The sequence below is a fragment of the Alligator mississippiensis genome, chromosome 1, assembly GCF_030867095.1.
Source record: "Alligator mississippiensis isolate rAllMis1 chromosome 1, rAllMis1, whole genome shotgun sequence".
Classification (NCBI taxonomy): domain Eukaryota; kingdom Metazoa; phylum Chordata; order Crocodylia; family Alligatoridae; genus Alligator; species Alligator mississippiensis.
The window spans coordinates 15,760,909-15,788,773 of record NC_081824.1 but is presented as its reverse complement, the minus strand read 5'-3'; the positions used below and the strand labels follow the sequence as shown (position 1 = coordinate 15,788,773).

At 45.0% G+C, this 27,865-nt stretch overlaps 3 protein-coding genes across 7 annotated transcripts; all 3 read right to left on the bottom strand.

Annotated features, from left to right (window-relative positions):
• SF3B6 (splicing factor 3b subunit 6) lies at positions 1–8,225 on the bottom strand. Its single transcript, XM_014601597.3, has 4 exons — positions 8,099–8,225; positions 7,582–7,700; positions 1,902–2,040; positions 1–711 (listed from the first exon to the last, which is right to left on the bottom strand). The coding sequence occupies exons 1-4, from the start codon at positions 8,126–8,128 to the stop codon at positions 622–624; spliced, it is 378 nt and encodes a 125-aa protein (XP_014457083.1). The 5' UTR covers positions 8,129–8,225; the 3' UTR covers positions 1–621.
• Positions 8,226–10,799: 2,574 nt separating this feature from the next.
• On the bottom strand, positions 10,800–17,800 carry TP53I3 (tumor protein p53 inducible protein 3). 2 transcript variants are annotated; one of them, XM_006278696.4, is made up of 7 exons: positions 17,692–17,800; positions 16,037–16,141; positions 15,112–15,254; positions 14,100–14,367; positions 13,294–13,506; positions 12,134–12,330; positions 10,800–11,209 (listed from the first exon to the last, which is right to left on the bottom strand). In XM_006278696.4, exons 2-7 carry the CDS (start codon positions 16,047–16,049, stop codon positions 11,021–11,023), a joined length of 1,023 nt encoding a protein of 340 aa, XP_006278758.1. In that variant the 5' UTR covers positions 16,050–16,141; positions 17,692–17,800; the 3' UTR covers positions 10,800–11,020. The 2 variants fall into 2 exon arrangements, with proteins under 2 accessions (XP_006278758.1, XP_019336891.1); XM_019481346.2 differs by having other exon boundaries at positions 16,037–16,138; positions 17,692–17,797.
• A 2,801-nt stretch (positions 17,801–20,601) lies between these two features.
• On the bottom strand, positions 20,602–27,848 carry PFN4 (profilin family member 4). 4 transcript variants are annotated; one of them, XM_019481337.2, is made up of 5 exons: positions 27,765–27,848; positions 25,513–25,641; positions 24,877–24,969; positions 22,747–22,852; positions 20,602–20,858 (listed from the first exon to the last, which is right to left on the bottom strand). In XM_019481337.2, the coding sequence occupies exons 2-5, from the start codon at positions 25,627–25,629 to the stop codon at positions 20,830–20,832; spliced, it is 345 nt and encodes a 114-aa protein (XP_019336882.1). In that variant the 5' UTR covers positions 25,630–25,641; positions 27,765–27,848; the 3' UTR covers positions 20,602–20,829. The 4 variants fall into 4 exon arrangements, with proteins under 4 accessions (XP_019336882.1, XP_014457089.1, XP_014457088.1 ...); XM_014601603.3 differs by having other exon boundaries at positions 24,877–25,014; positions 27,765–27,847; XM_014601602.3 differs by lacking the exon at positions 27,765–27,848 and adding an exon at positions 27,496–27,578 and having other exon boundaries at positions 24,877–25,014.
• Positions 27,849–27,865: the final 17 nt, after the last annotated feature.

The window sequence follows — 27,865 nt, the reverse complement described above, 5'->3', positions numbered from 1 at the left end:
CTGGGGGTAGATTTTTAATATGGAATTGCCTTAAAAACAAACACATAAGCTCCCTCTAATACAAAATTAGACTCCTCCAAAACATTCCCATTGGGAGGAAATCCATGGTTGCTTAGATACAATAGCACAAGTCTGATAAGTATCAAAATACACAGTATCAGCTTCCATACAAGACACGTGGTACATGTGGCATGCAACTTCAGTTTGTCCATAGGGTGAAGTTCACCCGCTTGAAGAAGCCACTTACCCAATGCAAAGGATTTAAGTGGTGGTTAGAATCTAGCACAAACCCTAGGAGGGGGAAAAATTTCTCCAGAACCAAACCAAATACATTTGGTTACATCTTGGGAAAGCCTGCTGGAGACAAACACCGGTTACTGTCGCAACAGCCAGTGGTCCATTTTAGCAAGAAGCCAGCCTGTACACTTAAGTTTACCACAAATCATAGGATAGTCGGCATTTATTTAGGATGTTTCAATTGTAAATTAATAAAGCTTAAGATTCAATAGTTTATGCACCCAGCATAAAAAGCAATACAAAATACACTTAAGGGTCCTTATGAGGTTCAGTCCGAAGATGGTGACAGATTTGAAATAATCATCTTTCCAGAACTGCCCCATCTTATTTGGGTGGATCTGTGTTGATTCCATATTTTTCCTTGAGCAGTTTGAGCTGTTCCTCTTTCTTCTTTGTATCCATCTTCTGGAAGGCCTGTAGCAAAAACAAACAAGAATCCATTAGAGAAGAATCCTTTTGACAGCTTATATCCTATGGGTTTCTAGTAAGGCAAATCAGTTACACATATAGGAGAAAACACTATTATGGTCAACATAAGTTACCATGACTCCCAGCTGCCAATTAACTGTCACTGCACCAAACACAAGTACACGATATGGTTTAATTTCTTAATAGTGGACAGAACCTACAAGAAAATAAGCAGCCTATCAAGGCATGAAACTTGTTACTGAGTAGAACACTAGGATGTCAGAAACTTAAACTATAAAGATCCTGAAGTATGCAACCTTGGAGCTGACAATGGCTGTGTACTCCTGAAGAATCCACTTAAACAAGTTAAGGAGCCTTGTGTGAAAAGCTTAGCGCAGGTTGTTGTAGTGTAAACAGCCCCCATTGTCCAAGTTTATTATAGCCTCAAAAAAGAGCCTTACTCTTCAAGACTGCTTTAGAAACCATGAAATTGATCGTTCCTGCAGTTTCATCAGTGGTGCAATTAAACAATATCTTATACCAGTGGTGCCCAACCTCTTTGACTTGTGAGCTGGATGGGCAGTGCCTGGTCCACCTGTGGACTGGATCTGGTGCCCAAAGCGCTACTGGGCCCCATCCGGCCACATTGGCGGAGGGGGACTCGGCCTGGCCCACAGAGTGGGGAAGGGAGAGCATGGTGTAGCCCAAATCGGGTGGGGGGGAGAAATGAAAACAGAGGTTGAACACCCTGTTTCAAACAATCAAGAGTGGAGCCAAAGGAGCAATTCACACAGGTAACAAACTCCAGCTTCAATATATGAAAGTGGCAAAAGTTATGCAAGTATGAAGATGCATACAAATGGAGGGCACTGTACTTCTGAGTGCATTATGTCCCATGGGTCCCTTAGGACATGATTTTTCTTAGTCTATTACACAAGTTAACAGGGAATGATGATACAGCAATCCTCTTTACAACCCACATTACCCCTCCCAGTTCAAAAATGTTACTCTTCTGTACACAAACATCAAAAGCTAATGAAATCCCATTGATCTAATCCATTTTCCTGGAAGTTTGGGATTGTTTCCTGAAGTATTCACATCCATATAATCCAGAAGATTTCTTCACATACTAGAATGAACATTTACTGACATTAAATTATATTTCTAGGTCATTTAGAAATAACCAATATACTTACCCTGTTTGCATTGTAGTACAGGACAACAAGGTATCTGTTGCACACATTGAATCCTGACAGGTGATCACAAGCATTCTTGGCATCAAAGATGTCTTCATAGACTACATATGCTGTTCCTCTAGTCTCCGGAGTGTTTCCACTGCAGAGTAAAAGCATTTTAATATTAAAACATATAAATACAAAATAGTTCTATGAACATTTGCAGTGAAGCAGAGACTAGATGGACTAATAAACCTTTAATGCAAGACAAGATTTCTAGTTCCTTTTCTAGATATTGAAACAGCCTTGCTTTTTCCATTCTAAATCTTCATGTACAAAATTAAGGGACAGAAACAACAAAATACGACAAAAGCATCTTAGTATGCACAGCACTGTGTCCCAAGGACAATCCTCCTCACCAAGAACAATTTTAAAATCCATTGCTATTATGGCTGTGCCACATGCCTGGAAAGTCTATAAATCATTACATCAGAAAATTGTTTACTTGTTAAAAGCTCCTCTTGTAATATGAAAGAAACTATCAGCAATAAAAACGTGCAATATTACTTCAAATAAATGGATTGCTATTTTAGCATGTCACAACATCAACCAGGACAAAAGCTAAACTATACTTTCTCAGAAGTGAAAGAACCATCTTCTGGTCATCTGCTCAATTCCTTGGGGCAGACGGATGCAAGATCTCAAATGAATATTTTAACACTGACAGATCTTGCCAACAGATTACAGGAAAAAGTTGTCTACCTGTTTGTTATTCGGATGTCAACTCAAAAAACTAAGACCTACATTTTATTTCTAAATGAACAACTTCATCTAGGCCAAAACAACTATCAAGACCTAATCAGTTAAGTGTTTCTGTATTAACAGGACCACTGTTCAGTTAGAGTTAAGTATCATGAAGGCAATTCACAGTGAACAGTAAGCTCCCCATGCAAACAGTATTTAAGGTTGAAAAATTATGAAATCTGGAATGATCAGGAAGAGAGAGCTAGTGCATTCACTATATATAAGTAAAGGGACCTAAGAGAAGCACCTATGCATCACCAGAGCAGCCAGGATCCAAATTATAGCAAGGCTATTTAATACTAACAAGAAAGAGCAGGAGCACAGGCAGGTGGTATCTGGGAGTTAAGTATCTATTAACCAAGCAAAAAACTGACCAGACAGGAGGTGTCCTGATGCCAGTGCAAAGGTGGTCTCCAATGCAGTTTTAAAGGGGCTAGAAATTCTAAAAGTTACTTAGAAGCCTCTTAGTTTAATAGTGGAAGTGCCACAAACCAGCTCTACACCCTCCCAGAGTGCTAATCTGATCCGTTTTCCATGATCAGCTTCTCAGCTTTCTGCTTCCTGCCCTGTGCCCCCGATGCTCTGTTCTTTGCTCCATGCCCTTTCTGACACTGTGCTGTCCCCTCCTGAATCTGCCAAGTGCCAAACAGAGGCTGTCAGTGCCACTTGCAGCACCTATACCACAGGCTGGCCATCCCTGGTGTAACAGATCTCTCTCTATCAAGAGTTTCCTGATATTCACAAGATCTCATTGTTCTCATCTATATTTCCTTGGCCCACCCTAAACAATAATCCTTTTTTATCCAAAGCTGATTCTCAGCCAGATGCTGTGGCACCCTGGGACACCATGAGATCTTTTAAGGATGCCAAGGAATATTAGCGCTGTTGGGTACACAGACACCTATAATAATTCACAAGATAAACAGAGACTTAAAACAAATCCAGTGTCAAAAATCATTCCCATCTACAGCGGTCTTTGAGTTCCAATTACAGTAAAAGCTTCCTTAACTGGTACCTTACTAGCTGGCATGTTCCATTAACCGAAAACCAGAAAAGTAAAACTGGAAGTGCCCATCATGGCACTTCTGGTTTCTCCGAACCCACAGGGCCCGGGGCAAAGCAGCCTGTGCTGCCGAGCCCCCCACAGCCCGGGGTATAGCAGGCTCCACAGGGCCTGCCTCCCGACCCACGGGAGGATCAGTAATGCAGTGGTAGGAGCGGCAATGCAGTGGCCTGAACAAGCAAAGAGGCCTGGTTTGGGCTGCTCAATTAAGCAGCATTTTTGTTATCCGGCACCCCCCATTCCCCATGGGTGCCGGATAACAAAGCTTTTGCTGTACTCTATTTTTCTGTAGTCAAGGAACAGGTGAAAAGTAGGGGCTGGCATCTTCCCAGGGTGCCTTGAGTATAACAAGGTTGAAAATTACTGATCTAAAGTGTTTGTAGAATAGCAACCACCTCCTATTTAGCCAAACAATCCCTTTAATGCTTTTCCTCCTGTAGTACTACCAATACCACCCCCCAGTGTTTTTTTCCCCCGGAACTCTAAACTGCTATCGGCTTCCTGATTTGAGGCACACAGAACTGTTCATTGAATGGTATGTCTATCAGCTCTGATCACAGTCTGACCCAGCTGAATGTCTTATGCCTAGCTGGTTTGCTGTCTGCTATTCTGTATGTCCAATTTCCCTAGGTCCCATCTTATCTCTGGTCTCAATTAGGGTTAGGACCTCCAATTAATATAACTTAGGAGATGCAAATTCAACAGCCTCCTCAGCCTAAGGGGAAATCAAACCAAAAGCTCTTTTAAAGTGCCTTGAACACCAGGCTAGAAGCAAGGTCAGATCTTGCTTTTGCTTAAACTTGTTTCACTGTGAAGAAAGGAACGCAAGATTCATGTGGCAAGAGAAGAACAACCAAGGGGGAGTCTGACTGTAGCCTGGAGTCCTGGTCCCTACTCAAAGGGAATGCAAATGTATTTTGTATTAACTATTCAGATTGATCTCTCTCAAACAACAGTTGGAGAAAGAGGAAAAGCTCATGACTCCCTTTAACCACCCACCTACCACGTGCCTGTCCCCTACCTGTGTGTGGATAGGTCCAGTACTCTTGCAAGCTTACTTGTTTCACAAATTGTTTCCTCACCTTTAGCAAACACGGACTGTTTTTACTTGATTTTAAGATGAGGTTCATCCCCCCCACATATAACATGGGGACAAAAGCCCTTTATAACAGTCAAGTACAAGGTGGGGGAAAAGCTACTGCTGTGACTCAGGCTCCAGCCCCCTACTTGGGATTAGGTCTGTAGTGGCAGCTGCTGCCTGTCCTGCCCTACACCTCTGCACTCTACCATCTACCCACCTCCCACAGTCCCTGCACACCCATTTGCCCCTCTCCCTCCCCCCACCCTTACCTTTGCTCTGCACTGGCAGGCTCAGTTCACACTACAGCCTGGGGTGTGACCCCAAACCGGCCCTGAGGCAGTGGCATGTAGCCCACCCAGTTGCTGTGGGGCCTGAGCTAGGGCCATGCTCAGTGCCCCAGACTGGAACTGGGACCAAGTTTGCTGGAGCAGAGTATGTGGTGGGAAAGCGGGAAGCAGAGGTGGTGGGGAGGGGGCAGGGTGGGGGCAGGCACAAGCAGGGGGCCAGCAGCTTGACTACCCACAACACTTACCCCTGCAGTATCGTGAGGGAGGGGGAGGGTATGATTTAAAGATGACTGTCCAATAGCTAGATTATATACATGGAAAAGCGTAACAAATTTAGAATTTTCTATGTACAGAATCTAATTATTGGGGGTCATCTTAGATTCAGGTAAATATTCAGGGATCAGTCCTGGGGCCAGTTTTATTCAATATCTTCATCAATGATCTGGAAGATGGGATGGAGTGCACCCTCAGCAAGTCTGCAGATGGCACCCAGCTGGAGGGAGAAGTAAATGCACTGGAGGGTAGGGCTAAGATTCAGAGAGACCTAGACAAATTGGAGGATTGGACCAAAAGAAGTCTCATGAGGTTCAACAAGGACAAATGCAAAGTCCTGCACTTGGGACAGAACAATCTGATGCACCGGTACAGGCTGGGGACCAAGTAGCTGGGCAGTACCTTTGAAGAAGAGGACCTAGGAGTTACAGTGGATAAGCCACATATGAGCCAACAGTGTACCCTTGTTGCAAAGAAAGGTAACACCATACTGGGCTGCATTACTAGGATTGCTGCCGGCAGATGGAGGGAAGTGATTATTCCGCTCTATTTTGCACTGGTGAGGCCACATTCTGAGCCCTGTGTCCAGTTTTAGGCCCCCCTGCTACAGAAAGGATGTGGACAAATTGGAGAGTCCAGAGCAGGGCAATGAAAATGGTTAGGAGGCTGGGGCAGATGACTTCTGAGGAGAGGCTGAGGGAATTGGGCTTAGTTAGTTTGGAGAAGAGAAGACTGAGAGGAAATTTAATAGCAGCCTTTAACTACCTGAAGGGAGATTCAAAAAAGGATGGAGCTAGACTGTTCTTAGTGGTGGCAGATGACAGAACATGGAACAATGATCTCAAATTGCAGCAAAGGAAGTTTTTAAGACCTAGGTAGACAAAACTTTGGCTGAGATGATCTAGTTGGGGATGATCCTAATTTGACCAGGGGGTTGGACTAGATGACCTCCTGAAGTCCCTTCCAACCCTAATTTTCAATGATAGTAGTATTTTTTATGATAGCAGTATTTTGATCATTATGGCTCTGAATAAAGAAAGCATCTCTACCTAGGACATAACTTATACACATATTTTAAGCCTTTTTGACAGGCAGGATATAAATCTAATAAACAGATTTCAGCTTGTACTTAAGTGCTGTCCTGTTTTTTAATCTATAAGGGTACTGGTTTTAGTTGCTATTAATAAATATTCACCATTTTTAACAGGGTACTGCTAAAATGTGAACATTTTTGGAGGGGCGCCTTATATCTAAAAAGGTTGAGAACCACTGCTATATATACAGAAATTTTTAATTCCCCCCTGTTGCTGTTGGTTTTGTCCGACTTCTGGACTCCCTACCACACTTGCTGTGGTAAGTTCTGAATTCATAGACTGTAAGACCAGAAGGAAGATCAAGGGTCCAGCCCCTTGCACCAAGCAGGAAAGATAAGTGTGGGTCAGGTGACCCCAACAAGGTGACTATTCTCCTCTTGAAGATTTCCAGGGTAGGCAACTGCACCACCTCTGGAGGGAGCTCATCCTCAGTCTGGACACTGACTGCAACTGTCCTTTTGTCCTGAGCTGGTGTATTACGAGGGATCCCAAGTGCTACAAATGGAGCTTTTCATACTATTTCAGTCAGATAAATATCTTTATGAACTGCAGAGGATGGTTTTAACCCACATAGAGATTCAATGCGTTACAAAAAAGGTACCATACTTCTTGATTCCATCACTTCTCTAGGTCCACATCAGATGAAACCCTTCCAAGTAACAATTCCCCACTGTCGACAGAGGTACACGGGCACCTGCTGCTGGCAACCAGCCGAGCTGGGGCTCCGCAGAACCCAGTGCAGCTGCTTGCAGCCTCCCTGCAGCCTGCTGTGAGCAGCCCGGGCTCTGCGGTGGGCAGCAGGTGCCTGCCCAGAGCCTGGGCCGACTGTGGGAGGTACCTGGGAAGCCGCAAGTGGCTGCCCCGAGGTCTGTGGAGCCCTGGCCCAGCTCGTTGCTGGCAGCAGGTACACACGCACCTCAGGGCAGATGGTGAGGAGAGGGTTGGGCCTGGGCTGCCACAACAAGGATCAGGCCCCTTGCCGCCCCTCCGCCGTCCTCTCGCTGACCCCGTCGGGTGCGTCCTTCAGAAAAATGCATCGCAATCACCCATTACTTCTTTTTTTACATTAAAAAATAAATAAATAAACGAGAACACTTACACTCTGATCTGTCGAATGGGCCCATATTTTCCGAAGATATCATACATTTCCTCAGCGGTGATTTTGTACGGCAAGTTTCTGATGTACAAAATCCGATTCACTTCCGGAGGCAGCCGAATCTGAAACGAGAGAGCCAGGCGTTTCCAGGTCAGTTTAAGGAGGTAACGTGTCACGTCTGCCTCCCCCATTTCACAGCACGTGCACGGTCACGGGCCCGTCTATCTCCCAACGCTCCTGGGAGCACGACGGTAAATCTCCTACTTCTAAAGTAACTTACAGGAAGGAAACTCCCCCCCCCGCAAAACCCCAAAAGATCCCTATGAATGACAGTATAACGCAGGAGAGTCACCCAGGGATCCCCACCGCTCGGGAAATTTGTTGGCAGGGGAGTGAAGGGTGGCTATTAACGTGGCTACCCTCCCCCCGGCCAAATTCCCAGGCCCCGTGAGTGCCCGCATCCCCCACCAAAACGGCCCACAGCCCCTTCCCCGCCGCAGGGCTGGGCCCACACACTCACGTTAGCCCGCTTGGCCGCTTGCATCGCCATGGCGCCGGGCGGAGCGGGGGCCTGGGCCTAGGAGAGAACCACCCCACTCCTTCCTCCGCTTCTCTGCCTCCGCCACACGCCGGATGCTCTGCCAGCTGGCGCGCCGGAAGTGACGCGCACTACCCAGAGACTGGGGAGGGGGCGTGCCTCCGCCCCGCCCCCGTCGGGTCACGTGGCCCGGGCGCGTTCTGAGGCAGCCGTTGCTCTTGGCCGTTGGCGCTTCTCTGCCGTGCGCGCAGGGGGTGGCCTCACCTCACCCCGTATAAAGGGGATGTTTCGCCTCTGCCAGAAATAACCCCAAGCACCTCCTGTCCTCACACGAAAGAGACGAGAGGAAATAAAGTCAATATCTTGTTCACCCCCTGCCCTCACCGCCTCACAATCTCCCTGGTTCTCAGCTGCCCCGGGGTGCTTTGTAGGGTGCGATGATGCTAGGTGCGCTAGGGTGGCCATCGTACAGGACAGTCCGGTTATTCTCTGTCCTCTATCGATTCAAAACTGGACGCTTTTATGTCTTCTCTTGAAGAAAAAGAGGACATGAAAGCGTTGGGTTTCGTAACGATAGGACAGGGAGGCGGAAAACCAGGATGTCGTCTATGCGTGACCCTCTGCCCGCGGTACCCAGAGGTTTCTATGGGCTCCGGCCCCTTCTGCCCTGTTGGTTGCGGCCTTTCGGGGTGCTTGGCAGCGGACGAATTACTCCAGATTTAATTTTTCTGTAGTCCAAAAAGTGAAAGCCCCTCTGGAAAGGGGACCCGCCGTGCCACGGGTGGGGGCTGCAGGGCGCCAGCAGAGGAGACGCGTTGGGAAGCTGCGGGGTCCCCTCCATCCCTGGAGGTGTTCAAGAAGAGGTTGGGTGGCCGCTGGTCATGCCCATGCCCGTGCTGCCATGGTTCCCTTGCTTTACCGGTGGCAGGTCAGGGTGCTAGCACAAACGACGCGTGCCCCCAGAGGCTGGCAGGGCACAGCGACCGCCCGCAGGTGCTGGTGAGCAGGAAGCTCCCACGGGCGGCCACGGTGGTGTCGGCAGCAGTGTCGGCAGCAGCTGATCGCAGGGGGGTGCACCGCCAATCTCGGGGGGTGCACCTGCACCTGCGTGCATCCCCTGCACATGGCCAATGGGTGCTAGGTCTGTGTTGTGTCAGGGTTGATGCTAGTCTCACGTAGAGTTTAGATCAGGGATCGGCAACCCCTGGCACGCATGCCAGAGCATGGCATGCGAGGCCATTTTCCTCCGCACGCCACAGCTGGCCCAGGCTCTGGGCACCTGCAGCAGGCAGTGGGCAGGCTGCAAACAGCTGTGCCAGGCTGCGGAGCCCTGGCACCAGCTCCATGGCAGGGGCGGGTGCACGTGCCTCATGGTGCATGGTGAGACGGGGCCGGGGCAGCCCAACCCTGGTCTCTCCCCCACCACCCACCTGGAGGCACGCGTGCAGCAGCTGCCAGCAATGAAGATTGGGTCCCGCACAGCTCCCCTGCGTCTGGTACACTGAGCCAAGTGGGTGTTACTCCAGTCAAAAATGTTGCCAACCCCTGGTTTAGTTTATGGTTTGGACAGGGATGATCCTTGGACTAGATGACCTCTGGAGGTCCCCTCCAACCCTACTTTATGACTTGCCTCTCTCAAGTTGCTGGTGGTAGGGACAAAACTGCTGTATTTCTCATTGCACACGGCCATTTCCACACTCACCATCCTCAGGCTGTGTTTCTCGGTCCTTTTAGACTCAAGGCAGCCCTCAAGAAATGCCAGCTCTTAGTTTTCACTCATTTTTTGACAACAGAAAAATAATAGAGCAACCCTGTTGTTGCAAACAGCTCAGAGGGATAGCAACATGTCTGAATGTTTTTGACACTATGGATTTGTATTTGAAGTCTCTGGGTTTATCTTGTGAAACATGTTTGCTTGCCTAACAATGCTAACACTGCGTGGCACATTGGAGCATCCTCAAAATGATCTCCTGGCACCCCCCAGGTGCTGTGGCACCCTGGTTGAGAATTACTTTTCTAACGTGAAACTCCTCTGCATTGAAGCTCTAAGGAAGCAGCAGAGAGGTTTCATTCAGCACCATTTCATCTCTCCAGTAGCCATATTAAGGCATAGATGTAGTTGCCTAATACTGAGGACTGGCTATTTCATGTTCCTAGACTGGATTTTAGTTGTGGTGGCATTGTGTGGTCAAGAAGTTGTTACTTACTGCTGTCAGCCCCTTCCCTGAGAGACTCTGAAGAAGCAACTCACCTGGCTGAGTAAAAAGCAGTCCGGATTTATTAGCCTGAGCAAAAATGTCTAAATTCCTACTCTATTTCTGTGCTTATTCACAATATGCACTTGAAGAAGTCCTTTCACCTTTCTTGGTTTTGCCGGTTGGCAGAGCACTAGTGAAGTATTACTGTATTTAAAAATGCTAACTTCAGAATCCTCAAAGACACCTGCTCAGGTTATATCTCTTGTTAACACCAAACGTGAAAAAACCAGCAATATTTTTGTCAGATTCAGATGTAGTGCACAGCAGGGACATACCATACTTCTGAAAACTAGGGGAAAAAACCCAGCAACTCAGTTAGAAACCACAGAACGGACAACTGCTCATGACAATTTTGTGTTGCCCAAAGGAGAAAGGAGGGATTGCTGGAGCAGAATGCAATACATGAAGTTTACATCACAAGGTCATCATGTCAGTACTATACCATCTTTTTCTTTTTATTACACTGTGTCCTTACAAGGGGATTTTTTTTAATACAAAGACAATGTTACTCCCCTTCCCATAATCATTCCACACTTTTAGTCATTATAAACTTGGGATTTGAAATGGCAATAACTCCGTTTGCTGAACTTCCATACATGTCAATAGTAATTCAGTCTCTACAATGCCCGCAGCACAAGTCCCTGTTTCAGGATGAAGAAGGCATTTCAATGATGACCTTGCCAACATTTTTGTTCTCTTCCATCAATTTGTGTGCCTCTCCAATCTTATGCAGAGGATAAATGCTGTCAATAACTGGCTGGAGAGAAGGAGAGATATTCCTGGAGAAATGAGGCAGCACTCTCTCTGTAAAGGCTTTCACAAGCTGTTCTTTGTACTGTAGGGAAAAATCACAAGCATTTTAAGCATGTTTTATAATTAACAACTGTAACTGTGACCGGTTATTTGCAAAATTAGCAGAATTCTCAAACTCAAACATTAATAACATCATGCTAGGAAGCGGGTAATAATAGTATACAATATTTAAAAGGGGTAGGCACCAATGATGGAAGAAGTTAATTCAAGTGCTCCAAGAGATTTAAACTGTAGGGACAGAAAGAAGTTCTGTCCCAAGAGAACTGGTTGGAAATCCCATTACAAAGATGTTTAAAACAAAACTGACCAAACTGCTTAAGTATATTATATAGAAACCTCCCCTGTCTAAGATCCTGGTATAAGCTATTTTAAAGTGTTATACTTCTAACAAGCACTGTAATAACTGAATGTTTTACACACAAAATACATTTTTGCAAATGCTGGGTATCCAAGTGGAAGCTGAGCTACTGTGAAAAATCTGGCCTTAAATGATCTAATTGAGGATTGGCAACTTTTTAGCAGTAGCAGGCCAAATTAGCACAGCCAATTCAGAGGTAGGATGCCACCTGCACCCCAAACTCTGCCATCACATTCCCTACCACCAAATGCTGCCGCTTACCTCGGCCACCAAATTGCTGTCACCATCCCAGCTTTGTGAGACAGAGGTTGCTGACTCCTGAGCTAATGGATTTTTTTCTATTTTTAGTGATTTCAATTGAATTTCAATAGGGATGTACAAGGACACAGGACGTCCTAAGCAGTACAAGGACAATATAACTTGATTCTAAGTTGCTTTTTGGAGTAGGTGGTAAGAGTTTGAGTTTTATTTGGGGTGATAATGCATGACGAAGCATTCTTTATCAGTGATATCAAAAGGAAACAAAGTTATTGGAATGACAGATTTTTTGTTTTACTCTGCGGAAACGGACTGCTAGTTATCACTTGCCTCCTTTTCTCGCGATCTTAGCAGAGTAGTAAGCAGGCTCCCTCTTTTAAAAAGCAACCTTGTAAGCAGATCTCCATGGATTTCACCTCCAGTCAGCAGTCCATAAACAACCCACCGGCCATCAGTACTCAGACAACTGATGTTCTTTTCCCAGTAGGAGCCACCAATGCAGTCCAAAATAACACCTACTCCAGAACCTTAAGCAGAAAATAAGACATCTCAGCAATGCATCAAAATGTGGGATAATTGCTAACAAAGCTAATCCAATGAGTAGATCTCCCTTTATACAAGACAATCCCAATTATGTAACTCTTATGTAGAGAAATAATTCCAATGACAACAACAAAACTGCTGATGAGTCAGAGCCACAGGATCAGGCTCAAATTATATAAATGTGTACACATGCAAGCACACTTGCAAGCGCACACAATTATGCCCAGAGTACCCACAAATAGCTCAGTTTTCTAGCATAGGAAAACTGGATACCTTCTTATGTCCAGAGTTAAATACTATGCTAGAATTTGTGCTCACCATTACTTGTGGATGTAAAAATAAGGCAGACACAATATTTGTGTCCACAAGGAATATAAAATCCCTCCTGAAAATAGGGCTCAGTTAAACAAGTACTGTGATCACTTTGGGTTTATTTTGCGAGGTCTTAAGCACCTTGAAGTTCCTTTGAAATCAGCCACTTCCAAGGTGAAACGCAGTAGTTATCTAGAAGAGCACAGTACTGAATAGCAGCTTAGGATAGGAAGTAAAGACAATCATATCCAGTTGAAACTAGGTAGAATGTAATTACTCAAATAAGACTTTGACCTTGACACAGCTATTCTTGGGGAAAAGTAGTCATGGAATTTTCAGTGATCACTAATGTTCAGGACCTCATTTTAGGCCTTATCTAAAATGCTGTATCCCCCAAAACACATGATAAGATGGCAACAACAGGTTTGGAGAGCCACCCCACCTAGCCTGTGGGAAAAAAAAAATCAGTCTTTCTAAGCATTTTAAGCATTTTTTCTAAATATACACCTAATAAGATGACCCCACAGATTCTCTGTTGAAGCACACTGGATACAAAGGGAATGCTCATCATTATCAGGACTCTTCATAACTCTCAGTAGTGCATGTTAACTCTCAGACTATACAGACATTCTCACCATGCGTGAATTCCAGGACTTTTTCACTAAAGTCTTCCTCCTTATAGTTGAATCCAGCAGCTGCTCCAAGTTTTGCTGCCATTTGGAGTTTCTCTTGTGTCCCAGCAGTCACAATGGGAATGGCTCCTTCCAGTCTTGCCAACTGAACGGCTGCTGTGCCAACTCCACTGGCTCCTGCATGGATTAGCACTGTCTCTCCACTCTGCACTTTACCTGAAGCAAGAAAAAGGGATTTTGAGCCACCCACTTGGCATGACGATCTGTTTAAATGTATTTTAAATATAAACAAGTTGAAATAGTTATCCTGAGTCTGCGGGTCTGTAGCTATGGGAGCTGCTTCTTCAACACCTTTAATGAAGGAAACTTCTTCACAGCTGGTTTAAGTGATTGCCACTTCACTGACTTCGGTAACAGGAAACTTGCCTCTCCCACACGGTTTTTTTCTTATCCCCTATTCATTCAATTCAGGGTACCTTCCTCTTCCTTGTTGCCTGGGTCCAGTAGACAGTACATGAGAAGCAGAGTCCTTGCTGTGCCTGGACTTAGACCTTGCTCTCTTGTAAATATGAAATAAGCCAAGTCTGTTATTATTGTGGAAAGAAGGCAAGCTTTCAGAATTTAGGTCTTGCATATCTCACTCATTCTGACAAAAAAGGTCAAAGACTTGCATAGATCAAGTGAGACATAAGAAAAGCTCTCCAAAGGCAATTGACATTCAGGTCTCAGCAGTGAACAGACGAGAAGACCAATAAAAGATGTAAGGGCGAATTGCATGAATGGGATGGATTTACAGATACATCTCTCACCTACAAAATGCAGCAACTGAAAGGCTGTTAGCCAGGCTTCAGGAATGGCTGCAGCCTGAACAAGACTCATATCATTAGGGACTGGAATCAGATGACCTTCTGGCACAGTGACATACTCTGCCTGGCCACCTCCAGATAACAGAGCCATTACTGGATCACCAATCTTCCATTGCTTCTTGCAACCAGGTCCAAACCCAGCAACAATCCCAGCTGCTTCTAGACCTAAAATATCACTTGCTCCTTTTGGTGGTGGATATTTCCCTCTCCTCTACACAAAAAGAAAAAAAATACAATTCAAATTTATCCATGTGCCATCTGATCTACACGAGTCTTTATTTAATCTTAATTTATACTTTGTAGGTTTTGAAAGCAGATTTCAGTCCAGGTTCTTTTAAGATCTCTAAGCCTTGTCAATTTTTCTAAGCAATTATTATATCTTCTTCTTCTAGGCTGAGCATCTTCTTTCCTCAAAACCTTTATATATAAAACCGCTGGTGACTATGTATTAATCCATGCTAATCTGTGGAGGACTGACTTGTTATGGCCACCAGCCACAGAGCTTGGCTCTTTAGCTCAAGCTACAGCTGTACAAGCATTTAGCTCTGGATATCTCCTTAAGTATCAGGCAGGAAAAAAGACATCCTATATATTTTAGGAGGTAGAAAGAATGCAGCTACCCACATTGGACTTTTGCGAAGTCTACACCAAAGTGGCTAAAGCTTCAGTTTGATCTCTCTTCAGAAAGAACACTAGCTCCACAGAATAATACCATAATGTACTGTATGTTCAACGTTACCTCAGATAAAGAAATGACACCTACTGAATCACAAAACACCTCCCATTGTAGCACTCTGAACTGTTACTTGAAGGTCTATTATCCATGTGCTAGCTGGATGCAAACTCTCTTAGCTTTGCATTCTGTCAAGACTCCAGATTTCTAATTTCTAAGAACTCGATTGTACATAATGCAGTATATCCCACAGGTCTCTGAATCTTCTTAACAGACACATACCTGCAGTAAATCAGCCCTGTTTAGAGCGCTGGCAGAAACCTTCATGAGGACTTCACCTTCTCTGGGATGTGGTTTCATCACCTCTTTAACATAGAGATTCTCTGGGCCTCCTGGGCTGTCAAAATGTGCTGCTAACATTTTCTCTGAAGCAACACAGAAAAGAAAGCATTGAAGCAGACATAGCTCCTTGTTGCTGGGCAATCCATGCCCAGCTTTCAGATGTCAGTTGACTGGCCTTGCTGCATAAATCCAGTCAGCTTTGAAATGCAGAGTGCCCCTAAGACTTCACTCAAGTCCTGCCCTGAGTACAGGCAAAGTGGCTTGACAATAAAAAGAGGAAATGTGGTAGGTAGGACTGCGGGAGGGGCTAGAAGAATTAAGAAAAAAGGAGTATATTTAAAGCAGAACAGAAAACTTAATTTAAAATAATGACCTGATGCTCCACAAAGTAAGGTTCACACAGCATTAAGTTATAGGTCCAAACGCTACAATGAGTTCTACATCAGTACTTGCAGAGAGGCCCATCGGGGTCCCACTAATTTCCAAGGGCTTCATGTGAGTGTGGGTTTCTGCTAGCACAGGACTCTTTGCAAGAGTGGAGCCTAGTGCTCCACCAGCTAAGCCATGCTGGTCTTTAAAATATGTGACCAAGATCCAAGTGGAAAGACAGGATTTTACAAACCTTGGTTGGGGAAACAAGAGTCCTTTTTGTATCACATACAAAATTTTATTGAACCTCTGATGTGTGCCTCAGCCCTTCAGATATCAATTTACAGATAATACACAGCAGAACAGGAGCAGATTGGTTTGAAACAGTGTTAATTGCTGTCCTTTCATTCCTCTGCTCTGGCAGCATTTCTCCAGACAGAGACATATCAGTTTAAGATAGAAGACATCTGGTTCCCACATACAGTTTACTGCTCACCTTTATCCTGCATCGTAAAAATACTTTCCCCGGACCAGGTTGTCAGGAATCAGTCCTCTTGGAAGTGTGAGATCAGAAAAGATTCTTCTTTCCTTCCTGGCACTGCTGTTATGGAGCAGGCAAGAGAAGAAAAGAAATGGTCTATCTCCTGCATTACTTGTTGAACACCAGTTGTGTGCCCAGTATTGTTACCAATAGGAAACACACACGATTGTTACCTGAAGGAGTTTACAATCTAAAGACCCAATTCTACTCTTTTTAACCATATCCTTAGCTTTACTCCTACTCCTTGTAGGACGATGAGTATTATGGGGCTGGTCCATGGGCCAGATACCACATATAGGCTCAATGTGGCAGGTGCAAACCCGTGTGCAGGGAAGCAGTGGCAGTATTAATTGCTGTGGCTCCCACAGCAGCACCAATTAATGCTGCCATATTTAGGAACTCGTGGGGAGAACAATGGGCTGGATGACATGGCTCTATAGGCCACAGGCTGAACACCATTGCTCTAACCCAGTGGTTTTCAGCCTGTGGTCTGTGGATCCCTGGGGGTCCGCAGACTATGTCTAAAATGTCTGTAAAAGATGACTATGATCAATCAAAAGTACATGAATACCCACACTTACAATTCAAAGGGGTCCACACCTCCATTCAAAATTTCCAAAGGGGTCCTCAAATGAAAAAAAGGTTGAAAACCACTGGCCTATTCATAAAATCTATTTATAAAAACTTTGCAGACAGTTCTCTCTTATAATCACCAGTCACAATGCCCAAAACACACAAGAAATGCCTAAACATGCCACAGATGAACAGCAGGACTGCTTCCACAGAGCTGCATGGGGGAGTGAAGTTGTGTAGATGCTTAAGTTTGCTTGATAAGGGCCAAATATGATAGAAGCCATACAACAATTAAAACATAAGACGGGTGGAAATGAAATCACCACAGGGTGGCACTGCAGGGCTATTTTATGGCAAATAAATTAAATTACTCCAAATGATTAACTCTGAGCTGTATTAATTGAGCACAGCAATCTCAAAGGAAGCCAGCCCTATGATTATTTGAAACTTACACAGCAGCACCCAACAACATACCTGGCACTTTTTATCCATGTCACCTTTAACATAAATACTGAAATAAATAACAGGGAGAAACGGAAAGGTACGGTCTCTCTAGGGACATCATCTGTCCAAAGGGTAGGCAATTAAAAATAATGTAGAAGAAAATATTCAGTACTATCCTTGCTGCTAAATCTCTCTACTGATAGTTGTAATTTTTCTCTTTACTGCTAGGGACGGACCCACAGACACCACATGGCAAATTGACCGTAGTGAAACCAACGATTGGAAGTATTTCCAAACGCACAGAAAAACAGACTGCATTTGGAATAAAACAGACTTGGGGGGAACTGTTTCTTTTCAATTTTCTCCAAGGAACAGTTAGTCATTCCAGAGGTTGACTGCAGCAGGAACGCATAAAATATTTGCAGAAGTATGATTTTTTGAGGGCAGATGTACTGTCTAAACTCGTTTCAAACTACTGAATCCAGAACCAAGAGCAGCTTTTAAAACGTAGTATGATCATCAGTAGGACGCTGAAGCCAGCAAAATGAGTCAGTTTAAACTGAGGATCATTGATTCCCAGATTTACCACTCACCTTTCTTCTGAATAGGAAGAAATGCTTCCCACACACCAGGAGCAAGTACTAGGTCCCCTTTTGTACAGCACTTTGTTTCCATTTCCTCCTCTCCAAGCCCTGCCCCTAGAGGCAGCTATTATCAATCCCAGGGGTGGAGGGAAGAAAGGAATAAGATTGTATTTATAGCCATAGCAAAAGAAAAAAAAAGGGAATTCAAAAGCAGAGCTATTAATCAACTTCAATATCATTTCTGAAAACAAATCTGGTTTTCTTTGACTGACTTGGGCAGAAATCTATTTACTTTTGGAAAATCGGGAAGAAACCAATATCCTTTTCCCCTAAGTAACGAGAGTGGGTGGTCTAGTCCTGTTACTATAGTGCCTCATGGGAAAAATACTTAATTTTGATTAAAAAAAACCCTGAGAAGGTTATTTCAATCTGAAGAGTTTTTCCAACTATTTGAGTTGGTTTAATAAAAGGTATCAGATTTACGCAAAGAACCTTGTCTGCCTATGTCCTTAGACAAACACGGCTACAACGTACACCCCTGCAATTCTGATAGAATATTTCTGCTTTAATTTTGACTTCCAAAAGAATATGTTTATAAAATTAAAAAAAATCTGAACAAGAAGTACATTTAAAATAGAAAACAGAAATGTTTCATTCTGAAAAGTTGAAATTAATGCTTTACTTAAAAAAACAAAACTGAATCATCACATTTCTTTGAAGACTTTCACTATCAAAAATCAGCATTTTCCAATGGAAAATTTGTGACCATCTCTATTTTCTTATATTTAGAGAAACTTGTTAAATCTTTTCTGCACATGCAGTTCAACAATGTTAAGAACAGTAATGCCTAAGTACTGTGAGAAGATAGACCTAATTAATGTAATTATTTGAGGCTGTCATTTCCTCTGAGGAAATGCAAAAAAATATTGATGTTCATGTACTATAGAGCAGGGGTTCCCAAACGGTGGTACACGTACCCCTAGAGGTATGCATGACATCTTGGGTGGGGGGCATACAGGAGAAATTGTGTAATGGTAGATTTAATTTTCATTATAATAATAATCGGCATTTGAAGGGTTAAAAGATAAACCATATGCTGGTAGGCATTGTGGCAGGGCAGTGCGGGTGCCTGCCACTTCAAGGGCCTGAAGCTAGCAGCCCACAGGTGCCTGATGAGGGCAGCCATTTTGGGCCTAGAGTTGCCCATATAAACAGGGCAGTTTTGCTACTGGAGGCTAGGCAACAACATAGCCTGGCTACAGGGCTGCTAGTATCATCTGGAGGTAAGGGAGGAGCTGTAGGGGATGGGCAGGAGGGTCCTGGTCCTGGTCCTGGTCCTGGTCCTGGTCCTGGTCCTGGTCCTGGTCCTGGTCCTGGTCCTGACCTAAAACTGCACTCCGCTAGGAGTGGGTGGCCTGGTGGGGCTCTCAGTGGCATGGGAGCCCCCAGGAAATGCCAGGCCAGTTATCACCCCGCTGAAAGGTGGGCAGGGGTGCCTTAACTCTAGCCTTCACCTTCAGATGGGTTTGTGTTTCATTGGAGGTAGTTGGGGCCAGGCACGGCTGTGGCCGCCTGAGCCCTGTGGGCGTGCAAGCCCCAGGAGAAGAGTGGGGCCAGGCACGGCTGAGGCCGCCTGAGCCCTGTTGTGTTCGAGACCCCGCGAGGGTAGGTTGGGGCCAGGTATGGCTGTGGCTACCTGAGCCCTGCAGGGGTTTGAGACCCTGAGGGGGAGAGTGGGGCCAGGTATGGCTACGGCCACCTGAGCCCACCAGGGAGCAAACCCCTGTGGCCCCGAATGGGGGGGGTGGAAATTGGGAGCCCCCAGTGAGGGGGTAGTGCTAGTGAAGGGGGTTGAGATCAGTAGCCACAAGTAAGGGGCGGTGTCCTAGCCCCAAGTGAGAGGCAGAGCTGTAGAGCCCCGGTAAGGGGGTAGCCCCTAGTAAGGGGCAGAGATCTGGAGCCCCAAGTGACGGGGGGTGATGAGGAGCCCCAAGCAAAGGGATTAGGCCCAGGTAAGTCACCAGATGCCTGAGGCCGAGATTTGGGCCAGGGGCTGAGTGAACGAGGGGCTCAGCCCCAGAGCAAGAGAGACGAGTCCTGACCCCGATAAGTTCTCCACTGCTGGGAAGCAGTGTGGGTCAAAAGTAACATCCGGAGTAGCACCATGACCTGCTGCCCCGGGGGGGGAGTAAGAGTCCCCTGTGTGACTCTGGGGCACCAGTCATGGTGTGAGGTACCCCAGCTTCCCACATGCAGGAAGGTAGACCTAGAGAGAATGTGGGGCTAGTGAGGCTGGAGGTAGAGGGCCCCCTTGACTGGCCCATGCTGGGGCCAGGACCAAGTTGGTCAAAAGGGCCAGAGGGGCACCCAGGGCTGTGGGCCTGGGACCCCGCCTGGCCTTTGAGGTGGGGCCAGGGCCTGTGTAGGGCTGAAAGTCCTGAGTGGGGACCACACGCGAGAGGGGAGCCAGCTACGAGAAGCTCAGCAGCCCGGATGAAGGCAGCGTAGGCCACCTGAGTGGAGGGTCCAAAGGAGGGTCCTGCCAGGAGGATTCTGGAGCCCAGTGTGGGGCTGGTGTGCTTGTTAACATCTGGATGCCATCTGCGAGGCTTGGGCTGTGGTGTAGGGGAGGAACAGAGCTGCAGACAGTGCCCCCTGGCATCGGGGCAAAAAAAATAGGCAGCCTCCTGTCTTATTTAACAGCTTATTAATTTTCCAGCAAGTCATGGCAGGCAAGACAGGTGGGCGGCATGCCTGGAGGCAGGTGGGAGGCCGGCGACGGCTGGCCTGAGAGAAGCCCACTCTGCCACAGGCGTACACAGGCAGCTGGTAAATCTGGAAGGGGTTATGCAATAAGAAGAAGTTTGGGAACCTCTGCTATAGAGAAATATAATATAAATATATATGCAGACAGACATGTAAAACAAAGGTTATTTTATTCAAAACATGCTCAGGCACACAGAAGAATCTGAAACCTTACATTGGCCTAAGTGGTAATGTCACATCTTCATTAAACTACTGAGTTTCTGACAAGTATATAGTACATGTGAGGATCTTCTGAGAGAGAAGGCGGCTAGCTTCTTTTGTCTTGAATTTTCTAAAGAAACAGTATTTAGAAGCTTGGTCACGTTGAAATCCTTTGTGGATTTAACTTCCTTTCTCTCTCAAATAGTCAGCTACAAACAGTCAAAAAAGAGAGAGAACAAATAGAAGGTGTTTTTATTTTTTTTTTAAATGTCTTCCATAATGAAGGTGCTACTTTTAAGCACAAATTCATACTTGCTGTACAGTAGAACATATACATTTCTCTACAGTAAAATATACTGTCATGGAAGGAAAAGAATCAAAACCCAAACCAGATATCGGCATTTCTTGTGGACTATTTAACATGTTATTGTTTATATTTAATGGGTATTACTCCAAACACTATGTAATTTAAAATAAGATGAATATTTATTACAGTAAGAGATCAAGATTTTTTTTTTCATAAGGACATCTCCTTCAAAAAAGGGAGCATTTACAGTTAAATCAGATTATCAGTAATCTGATTACAGTAATCTGTAATAAACTACAAGAAGAATGATGGCTATCTTTATTTTTTCCAAGGGGGGAAGAAATTTATTGGCAGAGAAGCTAAGGAAAGAGAGGATGTCACGATCTTTTCTGACCAAGGAAAGCTTGGTGTCTAGCATGTAGTAGGGATTATGGTACAGGACATTAAGGACACATTCTTAAACATTGTTTTTGAATAATGGGTTTCTTGTGGGAGGAAAGGGAGGATGACTTGGTTTTAGAACAGCCACAGCACCTCCCACCACCATGAGATGGGAGTTATGGGCTTGGGAGAGACAGTAGAGGAAGGAGAGGACTCCTATGGCTACAAGTAGAGGAGCAGAAATAAGTAGGGATGGGAAGGAGTGTGGGGACGGGGGATTTTTTTTTTTTTTTTATTGATTTCTTTTATGAAGCAAGTGAATATGGGTTGGGAAGGGAGGTTGGGTTGGGTGGAGGATTCCCTCCTTAATTAGAGGCAGGGGAGTGGTAGGGAGTGGGATGGGGTAGATTGCTTTTGAATTTGGGTTAGGGTTATTTTGTTGTGCCTTATTTTAATATTTTTAAGCTACATAATTTTTTGTTCTCTCGCATCCTTGTATAATATGCTGCCCTCACTGTTTTTTTTTTATTTTTGTTTGTTTTGTTTTGTTTTGTGTTGTTTTTTTTGGGGCGGCGGGGGACAGAATACAAATAAGCATAGATCACACTTGTAAAAAGCCATAGTTTAAGCACAAAAAAGGAAAGACAGGTTTATATGGCTAAAGCACTACAAATTAGACAAAGGACAGGAGTTACCATAGGTTTGTTAATATAGGAAAAGAGGTGGTAGATGGCAACAGTAAGGGTAAACAAGGAAAGTGGAAGGTTTTTGTTTGGGGCAAGATAAGATGGGTGTGGAGGTGGATCCATTTCTAGAAGGCAGGCACTTCAAAATGATAAATTTAGAGGGATAAAACAGAGCAGAGCAAAGCAAAGCAAAGGGATTCTTTGCTAGTCTATGTTGGATCTGCTGGAATCAACCAGCCTGAGGCACCTAGAATTTCTCCATCACTAGCCCAGCTGTAAGTAATGTCATCAAATGTTTGTAACTGTAGTTACTGTGTGTATCATCATTAATAAGTGCAGTAATAGTGCCATCTAATATACAGTATTTGTTATAATAATTGAGAACATTTTTAACTGTATGACTGCTACTGCCCCTTGGATTTAATAAAGGAATTTCAGTGACTTACTGATGTGATCAGTCGAATGCTAACAGGTAACTCTAACATGGTGGGTCCCAAATACAGCAGCATGGAGAGTGTTCAGCAGAGGGAGCTATCTCAGAGTGTGGACACCACCTTTTATTTTCTCATTTGACAGACCTTCAAGAGTTTCTGAAGACCCCACCTACACACTGCAAGCAGTATGCATGGAAAAGCTACTCACTGACATGCTGCAAAATTCCACTCTACTTCTAACCTGTCTCTACAAGTTACAGTCAGACAGACATGCACATGCAGTGATTACCGAGTTTCTCTACAGCTTCCACGCACACGCTAGGATACATTCCCTCGCTGTAGGTACCAACCACGATGTACAACTTGGTTTTCACAGCCACGAGTCCTCCATCTTGCTAGATAAAAGATCAGAACTAATAAAAAATTGCAGTGTCCTTTAAAAAAACCCACGGTCTTTATTAGTATGTCCTAGCTAAGGATGTTCTTGACTTCAAGATGCACATCTCCTTAACAAGGAAAACTACTTTCACAGACCACTTCAAGACATATGGTGATAATCGGGTTCATATACATGTTTTTCTAACCAAACCATGAAATAATTTCCTATTTTACTGCAAATTCCTACCTTTATTTATAAATCAATTATTATAAAGAAGTACTCATCTGTTACATTATAAAATATGAATAATATATGTTAATGTACCTAACACACATCATCTGAAAGAAACCCAAAATTCTTTACAAATGCCACACATCAAACCTTCTTAAGTTACAATAAAGAATAGAAAACCCATCGAGAATGACTGGATTTTCTGAACCAAGCTCCAAATTTGTTAGATGCATAGCCCCCCTGCTTCCAGTCTCAGATTGCATATAAATTACTAAATTAAGTTCCCCAATTATGGGGTGTGAGGATTTGCAAATTTCTACATTTATGTGAGGGCATGTGTACGGGAATCACTCTACCCATTGGCATTCCGCTACTTCTGGGAAGGAACATGTGCACAGTTTAACAGCACAAAGGAACATTTCATAACATTTTACAGGAAGAAGTGTAGCATGCTACTTCTAACAGGGTGTCTTGGAATTTATAGTGCCAGAGTGTAGTTGTTCAGAGTATGAATCCCAGTATTTTAGGTGAGTTTTACTTCTCTCTTTTCTTTGACACCAAAGTCAATGTCCTAAGTACTTCAGTGATGATGAATCAAGGTCTTTGTCCACATTTGCAGCTGGTGCCACTGGCTACTGATGTCAATGAAGCTATTCACCCTATCTGAGAATCTGACTACCTGGTTTCACTCCTACATTTGCACACAACTGGAAATTAAATGGCCTTAATGAGAAAAATGTAGCACTGAACTCCTCCTGAAAGCAAATGTGATTGTACCATATATAAATCTGAAGATTCTGAAACACCTTGGATAAAAGAATTCAGTTTGAAAATTTGGAAATAGAAGGCAGAACAGAGTTCAGCTTGACCCATACTGTCACTTTCCTTGTGTCACGACCCAATGATTTTGTGTGTGCTTCGGCACTGCAGAATTATTTCCTGCCACATGGAGCTTTCTTTGCATGGTGCAATTCTCAGCTGCAGAGAGAAAAACCCCGGTGCAAAGGAGTTCCCGCTGCTCGCATGCAAATTCGTACCCCGCTATTGGCTGTTTCTAAATTATTCCCACGTGGCGGCTAGCGATTGGCTTGCTAGCCGTATAAGAGGTTTGAGCGGTTTCCGCCCAAGTTGGAGATCTCTGGGGAGGACCTCATTTAGGAGGACTCCACATCCATCTCGTGGAGAACTCTAAGCGTGCTGTGGAGCCTAACAAACTCCGCGTGTGCCTTAGAGGAGGATATAGGGGCCTGATCAACCCCTCGCCTCTCCCCGTCACCGCACGATCCCTCGACGTACCCTACCCTGCGCGCTCGTCAAGAGTCACATTTTGGATTCTCATTTCAGTCGTTCTACGGAGCCTAGCAAACTTCGTGAGTGTGTATCCAGAGCTCTGTTCGTGTTTGTTTTGTGGAGCCTAGCAAACTCCACGTGTACCTTTTTGTAACTGCAAGTCAAGGAAGTTTTCCTGCCTGCACCGCGACCATCTACGGCGTAAGTAAAATAATCTTTAATCAACAGCTACGCGTCAGTGCCTAATTCTAGTTCGCCGTGCCGACCTTTTCCCGGGCCCACATGCCCGGGCTGCTGGCCACAGCCCCTTGGCCCTGACACCTTGTAGCTATTCTATGTTGTGACGTTATTTCTTTGCCTCCCATATTACAAAAGTGTAGTAGGGAGGGAGGAGGCAACATTTGTTGAACTTTGGATTTGGAGGTTAACGTCAACAAGTCAAGTGAGGAAAAAGAGGAAAACTATCAAAGTACTTTTCTAAGTAGGTGATCCCAACTGCCATACCTATTATCAACCTACTTTTTTAATGTAGATGGAATACTCATCTGCTCGGACACATCTGTATTGCTTCTCCTTGAAGTAAAGGCCTTCTCTTCTAACTTGCAGTAAGTTCTTGTAGAAAGCATAAAGAAGGTTTATGGCACTCTGTGGCTGCAGCTAGATTTATATAATGGGATACTGTTATAAAACAACACAATGCACATTTGCAATAATAAATACACACTGATAACAAAAAATCTCATGAAGTCTCTCATAAATAAATTACAAAATTGAATATATGAGAAAGACAATGTCGCATTACCTGGATTAGCTTTTGTGAATTCTTTATCTTTGTAATCTTATTATTTATTTGTCTCTCCCTGCACTGCCCCTTCCCTTCCCCTCCCTGTTTTTTGTGTTCAAATCACTGTTTGATATACTACTCCTCTCACAGCATCTGATGAAGTGAGCTTGTGTTCATGAAAGCTCATGCTATATATCCTATTTACTTCATCTATAAGGTTCAAATCTAGTTTGCCTTCTGCAGGAATACGTGTTAGAACCCAGCAATCCCTGCTTTAATTGCTAGTCCATTTTCCCTCCTTGAAAGGGGCGATACATTCCTAGATTTTCTGTCTTCATTGTTGTTTTTTAGAACACTTTCTATTTTCTTACGTTAAAGCCGAAGGTTGATGCATATACAGTTCCTTTTTTCAGGCTAATGATAGCTGCATGTTCCACATGCTTTGTTCTGAGGAGACAGTCGTTCAGCAAAGCCTGCATCTGGTTCATTTTTCTTCAGTTCTATGAAAGAAATCAGATGTGTAGGTGTTCATGCCCTGTATTTTAGAGGCCTGATTCTATTCCAGTTGAAATCAATAGCAAAAGTTCCATGAATGTCAACAGGTATTATACTGCAGCTCAACTACGCAGCTTCATTAAAACAACAGCAAGAACAAAATGCAAACAAGCATAACAAAAATTATAAGGAAGTGTATATAGGGCAGCAGAGAACAGGCTATAACTAACAGGACTTTGGTGAAAATCTGGTCAATTTAAATAATTAACATTATCAACATCCTTTTGTTTTGGAAAGTCCCTTTAGGTGACTGGTTCACAGTAAAAAAGCTGAGAAGGATGTTATAACTTGCTACAGCCAAAAGGTTACCGCAAGAATGGGTGGTCCTGCCTTAAGCAGGTGGTTGGACTAGATTACTTCCTGACATAGGTGATGCGTAGAGGGGACATGGGGGGACACATTCCCCACCTGAGACTGGCCACCACCAAAGCCACTGCCGGCTTCTGTGGGTGGTCACTGCTTGCCACCCGCCCCCACACTTGCTGTCGACGCAGCCAGTGGCATGTGCAGGCGGTCCCTGCTCCCCACTCGCAACCTCCCTCTCCTCCACCGCCGATACCAGGTGGTCCCTGCTCGCCGCGGCTGACACCGATGCTGGCAGCTACGGGCAGTCCCCGCTCACCACCATGGTGCTCCCCCAGTCTCGGGAGGCACCAGTCGTTCATGCTTCCTGAGGTCCCTTCCAACCCTTGCATTGTACGATTCTGTGATTCTAAGAAGGAAGATGGGGACAGGTACTTCACCGAAGCGTCACAAACCATACAAGATGCGTATTGAGTTGTTTCACTGCTGATCATTTTTATAGCACAGTGTCAACATTTAAGGCAGCTTCCATTTGATTTCAAAGTTTATGAGCTGTGATGACAGGACAGGGCTCCATTTCTTACCTAACATTATTGTGTCACCCATGTCTGTCTGCTTATGCAGCCAACGAGCCTGCATCTGTCATATTTTGAAGGGTCCTTTGACAAACTGAAAGGCTAGAACCTAGGAACTGACTATTAATTCAGTCTGGCCCATGTGGTAGAACTGGCAGAGCTTTTCAAATACTGCTTTACACAACTTACCCGTACAAATTAGAGAGATGTTTTCTTATTTCTCTACAGCAGAGCCATTGGATGACTTGATTTCCATTTCAGGAAACACATTCATTAATAGCCTATGCTGAATGGGAGTGGCATCCGTTAAGCATTAATGGTGTTCATCATGCAAAGAGAACGGTCCCACCAACCGTGCAGTTCACCCATCTGAATATGTGACACACGACTGTTAAACATGACCCATCAGACAGGCCATCGGGCTCGTCTTTGGGGTGCGCGGGGAAGCGTAATGGCCTGCGACAGGTGGGAGGCCAGGTGAGAGGCTCTCACGCGCTCCAGACTCATGACTTTGAGTTTGCAAAGACGCTTGAGTTGCCAACTCTGAATCTATTCCAAGAGGTTTCATCACATGATACAATGACACTAATGACTTTATGTCAGGAAGGCAAATGCACTCCACTGTTTCATTTAAAAAAACCACTGGGCAACTGTATAAATCAGATTCAGCATTTCATGTTTATTTTAGTATCGTTGTTCTCTGCCGTGACTGTCTAAATTAGAGCGATAAATTAGACATTTCTCTCTAATTCCTGGAGGCGCCTACAAGCCCCTTTTGATGGTCCCCCCCTCGGCTGCCCGTGCAGTGAAGAGCCCAGGGGACGTGTCCCCACTCACGGTCAGCCCAGGCCAAAGCACCGGCCCATCCCCAGCCCCGAAGGAACTCCCCTCCCTCCCTACGGACTACGACTCCCAGCACACCGCGCGCGGACAGCTCCAGCTCCCAGCACGCCACGCGCTGCGCTCAGAGAAACTCGTTCCCAGCCTGTCGCGCGCAGAGCTTCAATTCCCAGCATACCAAGCACTGCGCTCAGAGAAACCCCAGTACCCAGCATGCCGTGCGTAGAGAACTCCAATTCCCAGCATGCCTCGCGTCTCCCACCCAGTGAACTCTAGTCCCCCCGGCCCACGCCGGCCTCTAGACAGTAGGGCACTCCGGCCCCTCGGGCCCCGCTACCGGCGCTCCTCACCGTGCAGCGCTCCACCCCGCAGCCGAGCCAGAGAGCGAGATTTCTGGGCGTTTGCCTCCCGATTGGCTGCGGCGCACCCGCCTCGCGTTGCTGAGTGGTCG